General features: G+C 39.0%; 2 protein-coding genes across 3 annotated transcripts in view; one reads left to right on the top strand and one right to left on the bottom strand.

Annotated features, from left to right (window-relative positions):
• Positions 1–10,422, bottom strand: part of LOC109474047 (LYR motif-containing protein 4-like) — a 23,923-nt gene extending 13,501 nt beyond the window's left edge. For both annotated transcript variants that reach the window (XM_019774263.1, XM_019774262.1), the window contains exons 1-2: positions 10,320–10,422; positions 9,441–9,561 (exon numbers count right to left, since the gene is read on the bottom strand). In XM_019774263.1, the coding sequence (XP_019629822.1) occupies positions 9,441–9,561; positions 10,320–10,405 (207 nt within the window). In that variant the 5' untranslated portion in view covers positions 10,406–10,422. The remainder of the gene's footprint in view (positions 1–9,440; positions 9,562–10,319) is intronic.
• Positions 10,423–10,657: 235 nt separating this feature from the next.
• Positions 10,658–14,474, top strand: LOC109474061 (phenylalanine--tRNA ligase, mitochondrial-like). Its single transcript, XM_019774279.1, has 5 exons — positions 10,658–11,486; positions 11,976–12,135; positions 12,476–12,607; positions 13,175–13,335; positions 13,719–14,474. The coding sequence occupies exons 1-5, from the start codon at positions 10,887–10,889 to the stop codon at positions 14,004–14,006; spliced, it is 1,341 nt and encodes a 446-aa protein (XP_019629838.1). The 5' UTR covers positions 10,658–10,886; the 3' UTR covers positions 14,007–14,474.
• Positions 14,475–14,483: the final 9 nt, after the last annotated feature.

The following is a 14,483-nucleotide window of genomic DNA, read 5'->3' on the forward strand; positions in this document are numbered from 1 at the left end:
ATAATCAACATAATTAAGTAACATAAACTGAGTTCGAATCAGAGTGATCATTGACATTATAAAAGTAACATAATTAAGTAACATAAGGTAACTTAAGTTCAAAATCAAATTAATAATCAGTTAATGTAGTCAACTATGAAGCAAATTAACAACAAAATCTCTTGATTAAACAAAATGATAATGCAACTCAAACCAGAAAGGGAGAGGTCGGAGGTCAGAATAAATTATAGTGGTAACTCAAAATACACTGACAAATAATGAATTAAAACATAATCCTGATCACATTCCTATGAATTTGATTGTGCAGTTGACTAATCGACTTACAAAATGAATGTACAAGGTTTACCACCATGAGGCGAGCGGTTGATTGTTGTCCTTCTGTGCTTTAACCCATTCTCTTATCCTGGTCTTAAATGTAGTTGGATTTGATGTTGTTATGTGGGTGGGAAGCATGTTGTAGGCCTTGATACATCTGTATTGGAACGTTCTGGTCAAAGCTTTTGATTTGGGTATAGGTTGTGCAAAACCTCCTCTCTGAGATAGTCTTGTATTGTGTTGATGTGTATTGTGTACCATACTTAATTTATCATATATACTTTCAGGTTTTTTTGTTGTTACCAACTTATGGAAAGCGCCTATTGTAGTTGCATACATCCTTTCTTTTACTGATGGCCAGTTCAGTTTTACATGTAATACTTCTGAACTCGTTGACTGGGATTCATTTGCAGCTAACCTTGCGGCTCGGTTTTGGATAATCTGTAGTCTGTCCTGGTATACTGTCTAAATCATGGACTAACAGTAATACATCAAAGATGGATTATAGTATTTTATACAGCAGTCACACACGTCTCTCCTATCTAAATGTACATGCCGTCAGCTATGGGCGTATGTGGTGTAATGGACTTGTCTTAGCTGTTAGTCACACTGGCATAATCACCAGACTGATGTATGTGTGTCTAAAGCACATGTAATCATTCACGTGTACTCTCAACAGTAGGATCTGCATGGAATAATTATGATCATGCATTTTTTTGTCATCTCCAATGCATACAAATGAAGGCAGAGCTCAAAATTCATTTTTGGGAATAGGTGCACTGGTGCACCCAACCTAAAAAAATTGGGTGCACAAAAATTTTTGGGTTGAACCATATAAGATAAAATAAGTAGAACGTCAGCAATAATTAATTATGTTTCATTTCTTAAATTAAGAAAAGTACTACAACAATAATTTTAATATTTTTCTGGCACTTAGAGGTATAGAATATGCTGTATACTACTGTATACTATACATTTAACATCTTAACATACGTAAACCTACAAAAATACCTGGGTGCACTGGTGCACCCACAGAAAAAAATTGGGTGCACAGCTCCAAATTTGGGTGCACAAAGGTGCACATGCACCCAGTATTTCGAGCCCTGGAAGGCCTTCAGATGATTATGTATTCTCTGCACCATTTATTTGTGCAGTAGCATCTGTTCATATCCCTATGACTGAGTTCCGTTAGATATATTCCATAATTATACTTTGACATCTTAGTTAGGAGTTGGGAGGGCTGCATAAAATCCCCTTTCATGTCTCACATTGACTTTCCCACCTCATCCTTGAATCCACCTTGCCGATCTATTTCCCTGTACACTGATGCATAGCCACTGTCATCGTCTCTACCCTGGGCTTGTAATGGTTCTCTTTCAAGCACCTCCAGGCAATGGGAGCAAATGAAGATATAAATCTCACGCACTGCCAGAGGTTGTTCTGTCAAACTAGCTTAGAGTGGACATGCAGCCGGGAAGATTTCCGTTCATGTATGGCTGTGTGATAGATGATACTTCACTACATTGGGAGATGGTAATCACACTGAGAAATGGGGAGGGGGGCAAATAGACCTTAACTTGAACATCCCATTCCCTGGCCACTTCCAATATTGTTTCATGAGGCTGCAAAGTCAAAGGCCAGGCAATAGAAGGTGAATAATGGATAGGCAATCACTTGTTTCTGTGGAAACATGGTGGTGGAGTTTCTACTGACAAATCCTACTTAATATGTTCTGCCTGATATGTCGGTGTTGTGTGGAGGCACCTTTTAAAGGGAGGTTAAAAGGTCAGATTCTTAATGACCACTGCATTGGCGTGATTCTTAACCATATCACTAGTACTAAGCTACATCTGAATTATAGTTTGTGCTCTACGACATACATGCAGACTGTAATATAGAGATATTATACTATGATACATGAGTCCACTCAAACCTTTGTATTCAGAATGTGCATCAATAATACATTATGTAGCATACTACATTGCTGGAGTGAGTAGAAGGTTAGGCCTTTAAGCTGTAAGGTCAATGCTAGAATATAGAGGTGTTAAAATGTATCTTAATTTTCCTCCTGACTTGTTCAATAATTGATACAAAATCTGTACATGGATACACCTATAGCAGGGAGAAGTGTAACTATGAATATTTTTTTTTTTGCTACACACCGGTGTGATATACATGTTATATCATGCTATACATGTATGTGGCAAATATCAAAATATCCATAAGAATGTCAAGTCAGGTGCTTATCAACATGAGACAAGCCAGCTGACAGGTCCTGGAGTGCCTGTTCCACTGCCCAGACCAGAGCAATCATCATCAGCGATCAGAACAATATTCACTGCCAAGTGCAGCGATCCATCAGTCTGAGAGAGGTTGTTATGTATTCTGTGCAGACAGGGGTGATCTGGCCATGGTATTTTCCATCCTTTGTGCTCCACTGTGGAGGTATTAGATCGTAAAGCCCTCCGACCTTCTGAAAGGCCACAAACTCCTGGAGTCAGAATCAAGGGATTTTATACCACAATGGCTGAACGGAACAGAGTAATGGATAAACCTGTCATGTATTCACTCCAGGCACTAGGTGTAAGCCCTTTGTGAATGAGAGGGTGGGGAAATTCTTCTGGCTCAAAATTACTGCTACATTGAAAGGCATACATGGCTCTGAGTATTTATCTGTGTCATGGTAGAATTCATTCTAAAGCTGAGGATTTAACTAAATCGTGTATAATTTCTAACACAATCGGAAAGATGAGAGTTACCTAAATTCCTTGAAAAATGACTGGTATAATCGTAAACATGTACGTTTACTCCCAATTTTCCCATTCTGTTGGAAATTATTGGCATTTTAACCCTGCTACAGGCTTTGAGAGAATGTTTCTTGAAACTCCAAGTACAGGACTGAGTGTACTGTGTCTACATATACTTAGTATGTGAATGTGATTGTACATGTGTGTGCAAGTATATACAATTTGTATATAACACGTTAAATATGTTTGTGATGTGAAATGGGAGTTGACAAGGTGCCACCACACAATATATTTTTGAAACACTTATTAGCTTCATAAACCACATTTCTTTTTGACTGTACCAATAAACCAATTCAACAGTCTGGCCATGGGCTATTGTACATCATGTAAGTACGAACAGTTGACATATGGCGACCTCTCAGACATGCAAGTTGAATGAAAGCCAAATACCCTGAACAAAGCCTGCCCAATTATCAACATCCCTGCCTGGCTGTTTTGCTAATAAGTATCTGTTTTCTGAATGGAAATCGAAGCCCAGCTGCGAGGCCAAGGGCAAGTGCACATACCGTTCATCATGCTTTCTACTGCTAGTACTGGTCTTCATTGTAGTATTGATTACCTTTAGTATGTATTGTCCTGGTGGCATGGTACTGTATATCACACATGGAGACTCATATATAGAAAAGCTGATCACCTGGATACATATAGCACAGGTAATGACACACCTGCAAAGCCTCCCAACATAATAGACTTTCTTTGCAAAATCATGCCCGAAGGCTAATTGCTTTTACAGTCAAAGGTACTATTTGGTATAATACAATAACAGGAGACAGACAACCACTGTCTGGAAAAACTTATACTTTTATAGCATAAGTTAGTTCAAATAATAGTTAAAAGAATGTTGTAATGTAGCTGGCTTTGCTTATAATCAATACTCAGTTAGAGGTGATGAATAGCAAACGAATATCCTAATACAAGGGATTATTTGCTAACAAGACTGTTGAAAATGGTTTTTAGAGGAAGTAACAAGGTCAGGTAATGGTCTGTTTTCTAATTTTCACATTACGTTAATCAAATACGACCCATACAGTAGCTACCAACTGAGTCCACATCGCATCGCCTGAGGTGCATTCTCCTGTTTCGTGTTTTGTTCTTGTGTTTGTGACTTTGCTTGAGTGGAGGCCCATGGTGTTTACATGTGGGGGCTGCAGGATCTGCACTAAATGTGTGTCTATGACAACAGCAATGAGCTCTGACGCACGCAGGCATACCAGCCTTCCTGTACTTTTCATCATGATAACAGAGTAACGTATACACAATTGCAGGGTACTGACGCCAGGAGGCTGTACACATCTGCATGCAACTCTTACTGCATGTAGGATCTAGGAAAAAAATGTTGCGTTTCTTGTTCAAGTCCTGAAAAAATTAGGGTCGGTAGGTAGGAATTATGTCTTTTTCTTTCTTCCTTTTTTTGTAGACTTCGGCAATCTCTACTGATCCAACTTATACAATACAAGTATACCAGCGTAAAACTTGCATGCCATGAGCACACTTCTATTTTCAATGTCAATGTTGGAAAACTGATTGTACAACATTTCATCACTCAGTTGTCAGGTATCATGGAGCTAGAAAAGGCAGATCAGCTTGAAAAATTTATGTCCCTTGCAGGGATCCACAAAAAAACAGCTAGGGTTGGCAGTTTTTTTTTAGGGTCAGTCAGGAAACACTTACAGGAAACACAACATTTTTTTCCTGGGCCTAGCATTTCATCCACACAGCCCAGAGGGCACAAAAATCCCACTGACTTTCCACTGAAGTCTTTATATATAATATATACCCCACAAGACATTTTGTATCTTGCATCTGTACAAGCACCTACCAGTACCCTGTAGTCATTCTTCACACTCATAAGTCAAGATAATTTATAACCATATTCGAACAAACTTTTGAAAACAATAAATTATTCATAACACTTTTAGTAGAAAAATGTGCAGATGGTTGTTGTGATGATACAGTTGCACCATCTTTAATATGCCTGACTAGCTGGATGTCAGCATAGCTCAGGGTTACATCTGCTTGGAAAACAACTGTACTCGTAAGAGATATATATTAAATGTTGACCTGACCAGTAAGACAACCAGCTGGTGGACATCAAAGATAAAATCCTGAGGATATTTGGATTACAGGGCTCAAAATACCCAGGTGCAATGTGCCAACTCAACATGATTTTCAAGATTTGCGCATTAAAAAAATTTTGAATGTAGAAAATAGTTGAATGTATATCATGTTTGCACTGTGTATCTCTGAAGTTTTGTTTGATATTTTCTTCTTGTTTCAAATAAATAACGCTTTTCATTTTTAAGCTTTTTCTTTTACATACATGTATACTAGTACGTAGGCCACCCCAATTTAATTTGTTGGTTCTCGGATTTTTTCAGAAAAAATATGAAGCGACAGGGCGAAAAAAAATAAAAATAAAAACAGGTCTAGGCATCCTATTATAGGCTTAAATGCTATGGAATGAGCCATGAAGTCAACACAAAAGGCTGGGTTAAAATTCAAACATTGAATTTTGAACTTTTAATCAAACCACTGCAATGATAGATGGGAAAACTGTAACAACTAGGAAGAAAAGGACTTTCCTCAACTGTTGGGGGCAAAACATGAGCATTTTTCAGTTGATTCAGGACCAGAATCAAATTTTTTTTTTTTGTCAAATCAGAAAAAAAACGAAGAGGCGAATCCGAGAACCAACAAATTAAATTGGTGTGGCCGTATATAAACTTACAAATTATGTAGCTGTGGCAGGCTAAGAAGGTTAACAAACAGTAGATTCATATCATATCAGTAAAACAGTTGCAAACTGACTAAATATCATTTTGCACGTAAAGTTTTCAAACTGCACCTAAAACTTCTGCCAACGTGCAATTTTGTATGTACCTGAAAAAAAGTATTTTGAGCCCTGGTTTAACATACCTAAAAATACTGAGCTTACTTAGCAATAGATAAGAGGCAGTATTAAAGACATGGTGTTACAATGCAGTTCCATGAGGATGACAGAGTGCGTAGGAGTCACGCTCTTAAACATGTGGCGTCCTACAAGGATTACCACCTCGTTTGGAGCTCGTTTGCGAGCACGGTTTCCCACTTCTGTCTACCCACGTGTGAAATGGAAAAGTCAACGCTACATCATTCAAGGTTAAAAACCTAAGTACACAAAATACACGACATTGAAGTTGACCTATCTCGACTCCGGCTTTCTTGCTTTGGCAAATTCTTTTGAAATCTCCTGGTATCATCCAGGATTAGGGGCCTCCACATCGCTACCTTTTTGAATATTTTATGGCCAAAAGCATCTATGATGGATTGAAGAATTATAGCATTAGTGTATTATGTATGTTGAGACTACAACTGTAGCATATTTCATAACTTACTAACATTTTTCAGCCTACATTGAATTTTTCCACCTTCACCTCCCTTTGTCTTAAAGAAAGGAATAATTTTGAACCTTTGAAGGAGGTACACTTTATTTCCCATGGGTATTGAAGGATGTAATCCTGGATCAAAGTTTTACAGTTGTGCAGCCAAATATAAGTAGGATATCTTTAAGAATGGAATCTAAAGCATGTGACTAGACAAAAGTTATGACAAATTACACAAGATGTAATGCTGAATGTTGCAAGAATAATTTGCATATCCTGTAAAGTAGCGTTACGGTTACTAAGCTATATGTAAAACTAACAAAGTGCATATTTGCAGAAATTTCTTTTAAATTGCAGGTAGAAATTTTTAAAAACCTTTTGGGGAAAACTATTTAGAGTCCTGGTGCCCATTGGTATTGAGAAAGAATGAGAATGACAAGAGTGCTAAGTACTGTCTCCAAAATGACAGGAAGTCTACAGCTGAGGCCATTACAGGACCTACTAATAAAGTACTTGACTTTCAGTGATGGGCACAGGCTGCCCATTAAAAGTCCTGGTGACTAAGAGACATTCAGCAAGTAATGATAGAGTTCCATTGTAGGAGCTCAGACTGAAGAGACTGACGTTGTCCTTGATGCAACTGCCATAGCAACAAGGTTGGTGTATGAAACATGCAACAATATACAGTTATCCACTCATGTGTACCACAGCCTTACACATGTGGCCATTATTTGTACACGCAGGGCTTGATCATGAAATTCATTTCTAGTGGGAATAGGTGCACTGGTACACCCAACTTAAAAAACTGGGTACATGTAAAAATTGTTTGGGTGCACCCTATAGAATTTCTTAAAAAACTAATTATGTTTCATTTATAAAGAAAAACACTACAACAAGGATATTCTTGTTTTTCTGACCGATGTCAACAATATGCTGCATTACTATAGTTAACTGTACATATTCCGTAAACCTACAAGTACAAATGTTTGGGTGCACTGGTGCACCCACAGCCTCACAGGAAAAGACTGGGTGCACAGCTCCAAATTTGGGTAGGTGCACATGCACCCAGTATTTCGAGCCCTGTACATGTGATTCTCGAGAGTCATCAAAACATCTATTTTTTAAGTCAGTGAAATATTCAGCTATCCTGTATAACCACATGTACCACCACTATTATACTTTTCCTCACTTCCTTTCCTTCCTAGAAAGATAATCTAGAACAGTATCCTATACAACGTCACACATACATGTACCACCACTATTATGCCTATCCCCACTTCCTTTCCTTCCTAGAAAACTTCTAGAACAGTCCCTGGCAACACAAACTGTTACCCTTGCCACCTCAGCTGGAAGAGAGCCAAAGCATGAACACAAATATGGCACCGAACATGTTTACACTGTGCACCAGACTTAGGCATGTCCGTCCCACTGGCCCACTTTTTGTTCCTTACCAAACTGGGCGATGACATTGACCTCTAAGCCTTGTCTTTGACTTGAATGTCACCCTTCTTGGCCAATGGGGTGCTTAACCTGACCTTGTAGACATAAATGTCTTCATATGGATTCCTTCCAGAACATATCTATTTCCAACATGCCCTTTTACTACAGGTCACTCAACTTCCTGTCTTAGTCTGGACTGCAGACAGCTTAGGGCTCCAATATGGTTGTTTTGCTACTGGTGCAGGTAACACAGGAAATTCACCTGCATCTGACACATCTCACCTGCACCACTCGTGTTCTAGAAACCATTGCAACTATTTCTTTTGCATTTCACCGGTGATAACAGTTAATTTAGCAAATAAAAGCCCTCATACGTAAACACATATACAGCCAGTACATGGACTGGTGCAGGTAGACTTTCAAACTAGTGTTCAACTCCAAGTTTATCTGTACAAACCTGCAAATGTAGGTGATATTTAAGCTTCAAGTCTTTGTGCACTTGGTGCACCAGGTGCTTAATCTATAATAAACATGCCTCTTTGCATTTAGAATTAATTTGATGCAGAGAAATTTTTTTGTTTTTTTCTAGAAGTTTTTCTTTTTCCCAAAGCCTGAACTATGCCAACTACCAGTAGTTCAATCTAGCCAAACAAGGGCAAGAAACATGTGCACTATTCACTGTTCAGCAAGCTAACATCTCAATGTCAAGCACCTGTGCCCAGCTGGTGACTTTCCAAACGAACTTCACCATCTGGATGTGTTTTCTGGTCCAGAGTCACGTCACTAATACCTGCTTTTAGACTAAAATCAAGGTTAATAGTCATACTACTAATGCAAACTACAGGTTATCATTTGGAAACCTATATTTGTTGCTAGGTTTCATAAGATAAAGAGGGTGGGTATTAGCAATTAATATGAGTATGGAGCAATATACAAAGCTAAACACTAGGCAATGTATTCACATTATTAATATTAACATATAGACCTAAGACAGCACAATAATCCATTATGCCTTGCAATGAATACTTTTGCCTATCTATAGTGCAATGGGCTAATTGGCATAAGTTGCCTAACTAGTTGTACATCTTGACTACTAGTAACTGGTCTCTACACATTTGCCTAACTAGCATCATACAAACTGAGGTTGATACAATTTGCCTAACTAACAAACCTGTTGTGACCAGAAGAAGAATACAGGAGACAGTATTGAATACCATCCTTTACTCTTTAAAACATACATGTCTAAGCTCAGCTAACAGAAACTGGGTGACAAAAGCTGAAATACCATTTCTATCTACATCTAACATTACATGTACATGTTATAGTCTTGTTTTAGTAAATAGCATATACTATATCAAACACACACATTTCACTTGATATATGTCACAAGTGTAATACTATCAGGATGTTTAAAGAAATTCAGAAATATTTCTGTTTCATCCTATAATATTGTAAATTGTAATATATATTAAGTGGTTTATGTAAGATAAGCAATGTGCAGAATAGCATGACTTACCTGTCTCTTTATTACTTGTAAGCTGTCCTCAGCTTGCTTGATTAGTTCTTGTATTTTAGCAGGATCTGTTACGTCTTTGTTGGCTCTGAAGCCATCTCTAGTTCTTCTCAGGGCATACATCCTACATGTAGGAAAGATAACAGTCTATACAATTTAGCGCACTTGGTGCATTGAATAAAGAACAAGTGTACTTTGCATGTAGATTTTCTAATAAACTTTACCTAAGGATATAAGAATTTTTAATTTATTAACTAGAAAGGTTAAATGGGCAAATGCATAATGTTTACTACGCATATGGTCTGCTCTGTAAATTCTTACTCAAACATTCTGTATCATGTATATGGTCAGACAGGAGTCTAAATCCCTCCTGCTATAAAATTGCAGCATGATGTAACCCAACACTAGTTACCATGGTAACAGACAGTCTGGTTCAGGTCAATGACCTTTTGGTTTGGAGAAGAGCAAAAGACTAATCGTAGCAAAAACAATATGTTTTCCTTCGGTAACAATAGATATAACAAATCTTGAATGGCACAATTTGTAAACAGTGATCTGGTGCAATAAAAAAAGATGCCATGAGTGAGCATGACTTGACTGTTTTTTAGATGGCCACACCTACTCGACAGTGACAGTGTATGTGGACTGACTGACAGGCATGCATGGCCAACAACACAAACCTTATTACTACTTGTGCCATCCTATGATCCTAAATTGATCATGACATATAACTTACACAACTGAAAATCATCATCTTATCATATTTGCAGCCAAGAATCTCAAGCTTATGGGACCAAACAGAAACACCAAGGGCATTGTCTTCCGATATCGGCTAGATCTACGACATCTCGTGAACACATTTATCTGACTGTGAGCGCCCACCTGAAGTTGTAACTGGAGAAATTCTTGCTTTCTCGCAGGATCTTCTTGTACAAAGAAAGGACGACACTCCGCGTGCTCGCCGCCATTTCGTAACCTTTCACCGATGACCCCAAAATTTGTAGACTTCAGTGTGGTCTTAATTGGTGCCTAACGTAACACACAAGAAATCTATCTTTTTGTGGACAAAAAGTTATAGATATTATTTCAAAAAGTATACATGATCTTTGTAGCTGTTATCAACTCAAGTTGGCTAATTTTAGTCGACAGGGTTTGTAGAAAATTGTTATTGTATTTGCACTTCTCACCAGGCATTTTTTTCGCTGCAAGAGCCACCACAATCACAAGATGGCTGCCTCCATGTGATATGAATCGTTGTGTAAGTTGAATTTTATACTATTTTGCAGTAGACAGCTTCTTATGAGGTTTCCTTGGACCACGTAATTCGTGAAAAAGTAGCAAAAGTTTCATGTTATTTGTCTGAATTGTTTTAGTTGACAGTAAGTACCTGGTATTGTCAGGACATAGGACTTTCTGGCCCGACCGAGTGACTGGTAACCAAAATCCAACATGGCGGCATGTCAGACGACTTTTTACTTCACACGACGGGTCATACAGCTCGGATATAGGCTGCCGCTTTGCTCTGTCAGAGTGTCCAGAACAAGCTTCAGTTCTCAAGCTACGAGTCCAAATAAACTTGACAACGATGCTGTCGAAGTCTTAGGAAACAGATTTGGACGAGATGAGTGGACCAACGTTACTCCACAAATCTTGTCCAAAGTTGGAAGAAACCTTCACAACCAACAATATCACCCACTCAACCTCATCAAGCAGAGGATACACAATCACTTCTATGCCAGGTACACTCAGCGCGGAAACCCGATATTTTCTGTCTACGACTATCTCAGTCCTGTTGTGACCACGGAGCAGAACTTTGATAGCGTACTGGTTCCGAAGGATCACGTGACGCGAAGGAAGCAGGATAACTACTATATCAACAGTAACCATCTGTTGAGAGCGCACACCACTGCACATGATCGGGACTTGGTCAAGTCAGGACTAGACGCATTCTTAGTGACAGGAGACGTCTACAGAAGGGACGACATCGACAGGAGCCATTACCCTGTGTTTCACCAGATGGAAGGAGTCAGACTTTTTTCTAAACATACAGTAAGTGTTTACTATAAAATAGAAGGCCATAACATTATAAAAACTAGAAAGGTAACGTTTGCAAAGCAAATGCACAATGTTTACCTTCGCATATGGTCTACTCTGTTGATTCTTACTCAGACACGTTCATACGGTGACAGGAGTCTAAATCCCTCTTGCTATAGAATTGCAACATGATGTAACCCAACACCAGTTACCATGGTCACAGACGTATGGTTTCAGGTCATTGACCTTTTGTGTTTGGAGAAGAGGAAACTGAGCAAAAACAATATGTTTTCCTTTGGTAAACATAACTAGGAAAACCATTAGAGCTACCCATACCCAACTGCTTTAGTGTGCCTGATCTTTTGCATAATTTAGAAAGCAAGATAGATAAGATATGATAATTTTGTGTGATAAACTTCACAAAGAATCCTACAGATTGTGGCTTGCATTTCGATCTTGCTAAATTAGATACACATTGAATACACAATGATCTTTTTCTAACAGCTGTTTGGGGGCGTGAAGGGAGGACACATGCTGGAGCTGTTTGAGGAAGGGAGGAGGGTCCCAGAGAAACAGCAGAGGCACACACTGGAGGCTGCCAAACTGGTGGAGCATGATCTCAAACAGACTCTGGAGGCACTCGTCAAAAGCCTGTTTGGAGAAGGTGCGACATAGATGTATTCACTATTAGATGTGTCTTTTAATGTTTTATATGATATGTTGTACCTGGCAACATATCCATTAGTATAGACTGTAGTGTTGTACATATAACTTTATAAGCAGATATGTCGCAAACATTTCTCTTGTGACTGCTGACAATAGGTGACAATAGAATAATGATGATAAAAGAAATAAAGAAAAGGAAGAGTTCACCCATGTTGATAACACAATAGATGTAGTTTATATAAAAGAGGAAGGGCCGAAGGAAGTATAAATTTTGACATTTTTTCTGTATTTTCAAAACATTTCAAGTAACGAAAACATTTGATCTGTCGTTGTCGCAGACCTGCAGACTAGATGGGTGGACTGCACCTTTCCCTTCACTCATCCCTCCTTTGAGCTGGAGATTTGGTTTGGTGGGGAGTGGCTGGAGGTTCTGGGCTGTGGAGTCACAGAACAAGAGCTGCTCAGGAGAGGTCTGATATTCAGTTATATTACAATTTATGTACACGGTTGTGTGACTTTTGTCTATTGTAAAAATACAGAAAGTTTGCTCAGAACAGGTATGATATTTACCAATCAGTACCAAGGACAGGGATGCTAAGTTGTCAAGTCAACTCTTAGGAAAGGAAGTATTTTGTCCAATCAGCCTACAGCATCGGATGACACTGGCCAATCAGTACCAAGGACAGGGATGGTAAGTTGTCGACTCAACTCTCTGGAAAGGAATTATTTTGCCCAATCAGCCTACAGCATCACATGACACTGGCCAATCAGAACCTAGGACTGGGATAGTGCTGTCCAATCAACCTGCATCCTGGGTTGTAGGGGATTGGCCAGTTCAGCACCAAGGACAGGTCTCATGTTATTCACCAACCACTGCCAGTAAAGACACAGGCAATGATTTCAGGACAGAAACTGCTGGGATGGATTGGCTACTGTGGTTATAAGTAATGAAAACACTAAAGTGATCCACATGAAAGTATGTAACTGCTGTAAACAGAACAAATAGACATTTTGAGCTTTGCCGTATTTTGTTCCAGCTGGTGCTTCAGACAAGGTTGGCTGGGCCTTTGGGCTTGGGCTGGAGAGGCTAGCCATGATCCTGTACGGGATTCCAGACATCCGCATCTTCTGGAGCGAGGACCACGGCTTCCTCTCACAGTTCAGAGTAGATGACGTCAACCAACCTGTTAAGTTCCAGGTACGGCCTTTCTGGCTTTTTTTTAATCCTCATGTTGTTTGTTGCTCCAACATAGAGAAAGTTAGTAAATGTGCTGGGGTGGTGGAGTCTTGTGGCATAACAGGAGAGTGCTCGACTCGGAACCAAGAGGTACGGGGTTCGAGTCCTGACATGCCACCCATCTTGTGCCCTTGGGAAAGGCACTTTACATGACTTTCCTCACTTAACTCAAGTGAGAATGAGTATTGTCTGTCCTGTATTTGTATCTATGTGTGGGACATAACACAACACCAGCAACAGCTGTTTTTTTGTCCTATGTGTATTGTATTATTACAATTTCAATAAAATAAAATTTGATGTGTTTGACAGTTGAACTTATTTTGCATACTCTCTTTTCTGTGTAGCCTTTTCAAAAGTATGAGCCAATCGTACGGGACATATCTTTTTGGATTCCGTCTGGGTTTGAACGTGCAGACTTTCTGGACCTTGTCCGCACTGTGGGAGGTGACGTCATAGAAGAAGTTGCTATATATGATGAGTTTGTTCACCCCAAAACAAAGAAGACAAGCAACTCTTACAGGATCAAATACTTCCAGCTGGAAAGGCTGCTTACAAATGAGGAGGTCAACAGCATACATAAGAGAATCCAGGATGCTGCAGTGCAACGGCTTGGTGTTGAGGGGCGCTTTTGAGACATTACCTTGTCATATGTACTGATCCACACAGTTGCTTCGAAGGAAAGTAACTCCAGGCCATAGGATCACAAAGAAAGCTTTGTTTTTTTAAAGATAGTCAAGCTTAGTTTGTGAAATATATTGAACTTGAACAACATATCACGCAGCCCAAGTTATGGATTGCTGCACTTTATTTTACAGCTGTGAAGATTATCTTAGTGGACACAATGCAATCGCTGTAATGTTTATAAATTCAGCCTGACTGTGTTGCATTACTCTTAAATTTTGGGGTAAGGCATTTGATGTGATATAGCATGTAATTTGGTGAAAAATGCTAGCTGAGGGTAGCCATGTGCCATCATCAAGTGGCAGTAAGTTTACTAAATAAACACACTGGCAGCCATTTTGAAAACCTAATGACCCATAACAGATTTGAAAGAAAAATACATTTCACCAGTTTCATTAGAAAACACAGACTATTAGATATTTCATTTC

Source organism: Branchiostoma belcheri, unplaced genomic scaffold, assembly GCF_001625305.1.
Source record: "Branchiostoma belcheri isolate BF01 breed outbred unplaced genomic scaffold, Haploidv18h27 scaffold3, whole genome shotgun sequence".
NCBI lineage: Eukaryota > Metazoa > Chordata > Leptocardii > Amphioxiformes > Branchiostomatidae > Branchiostoma > Branchiostoma belcheri.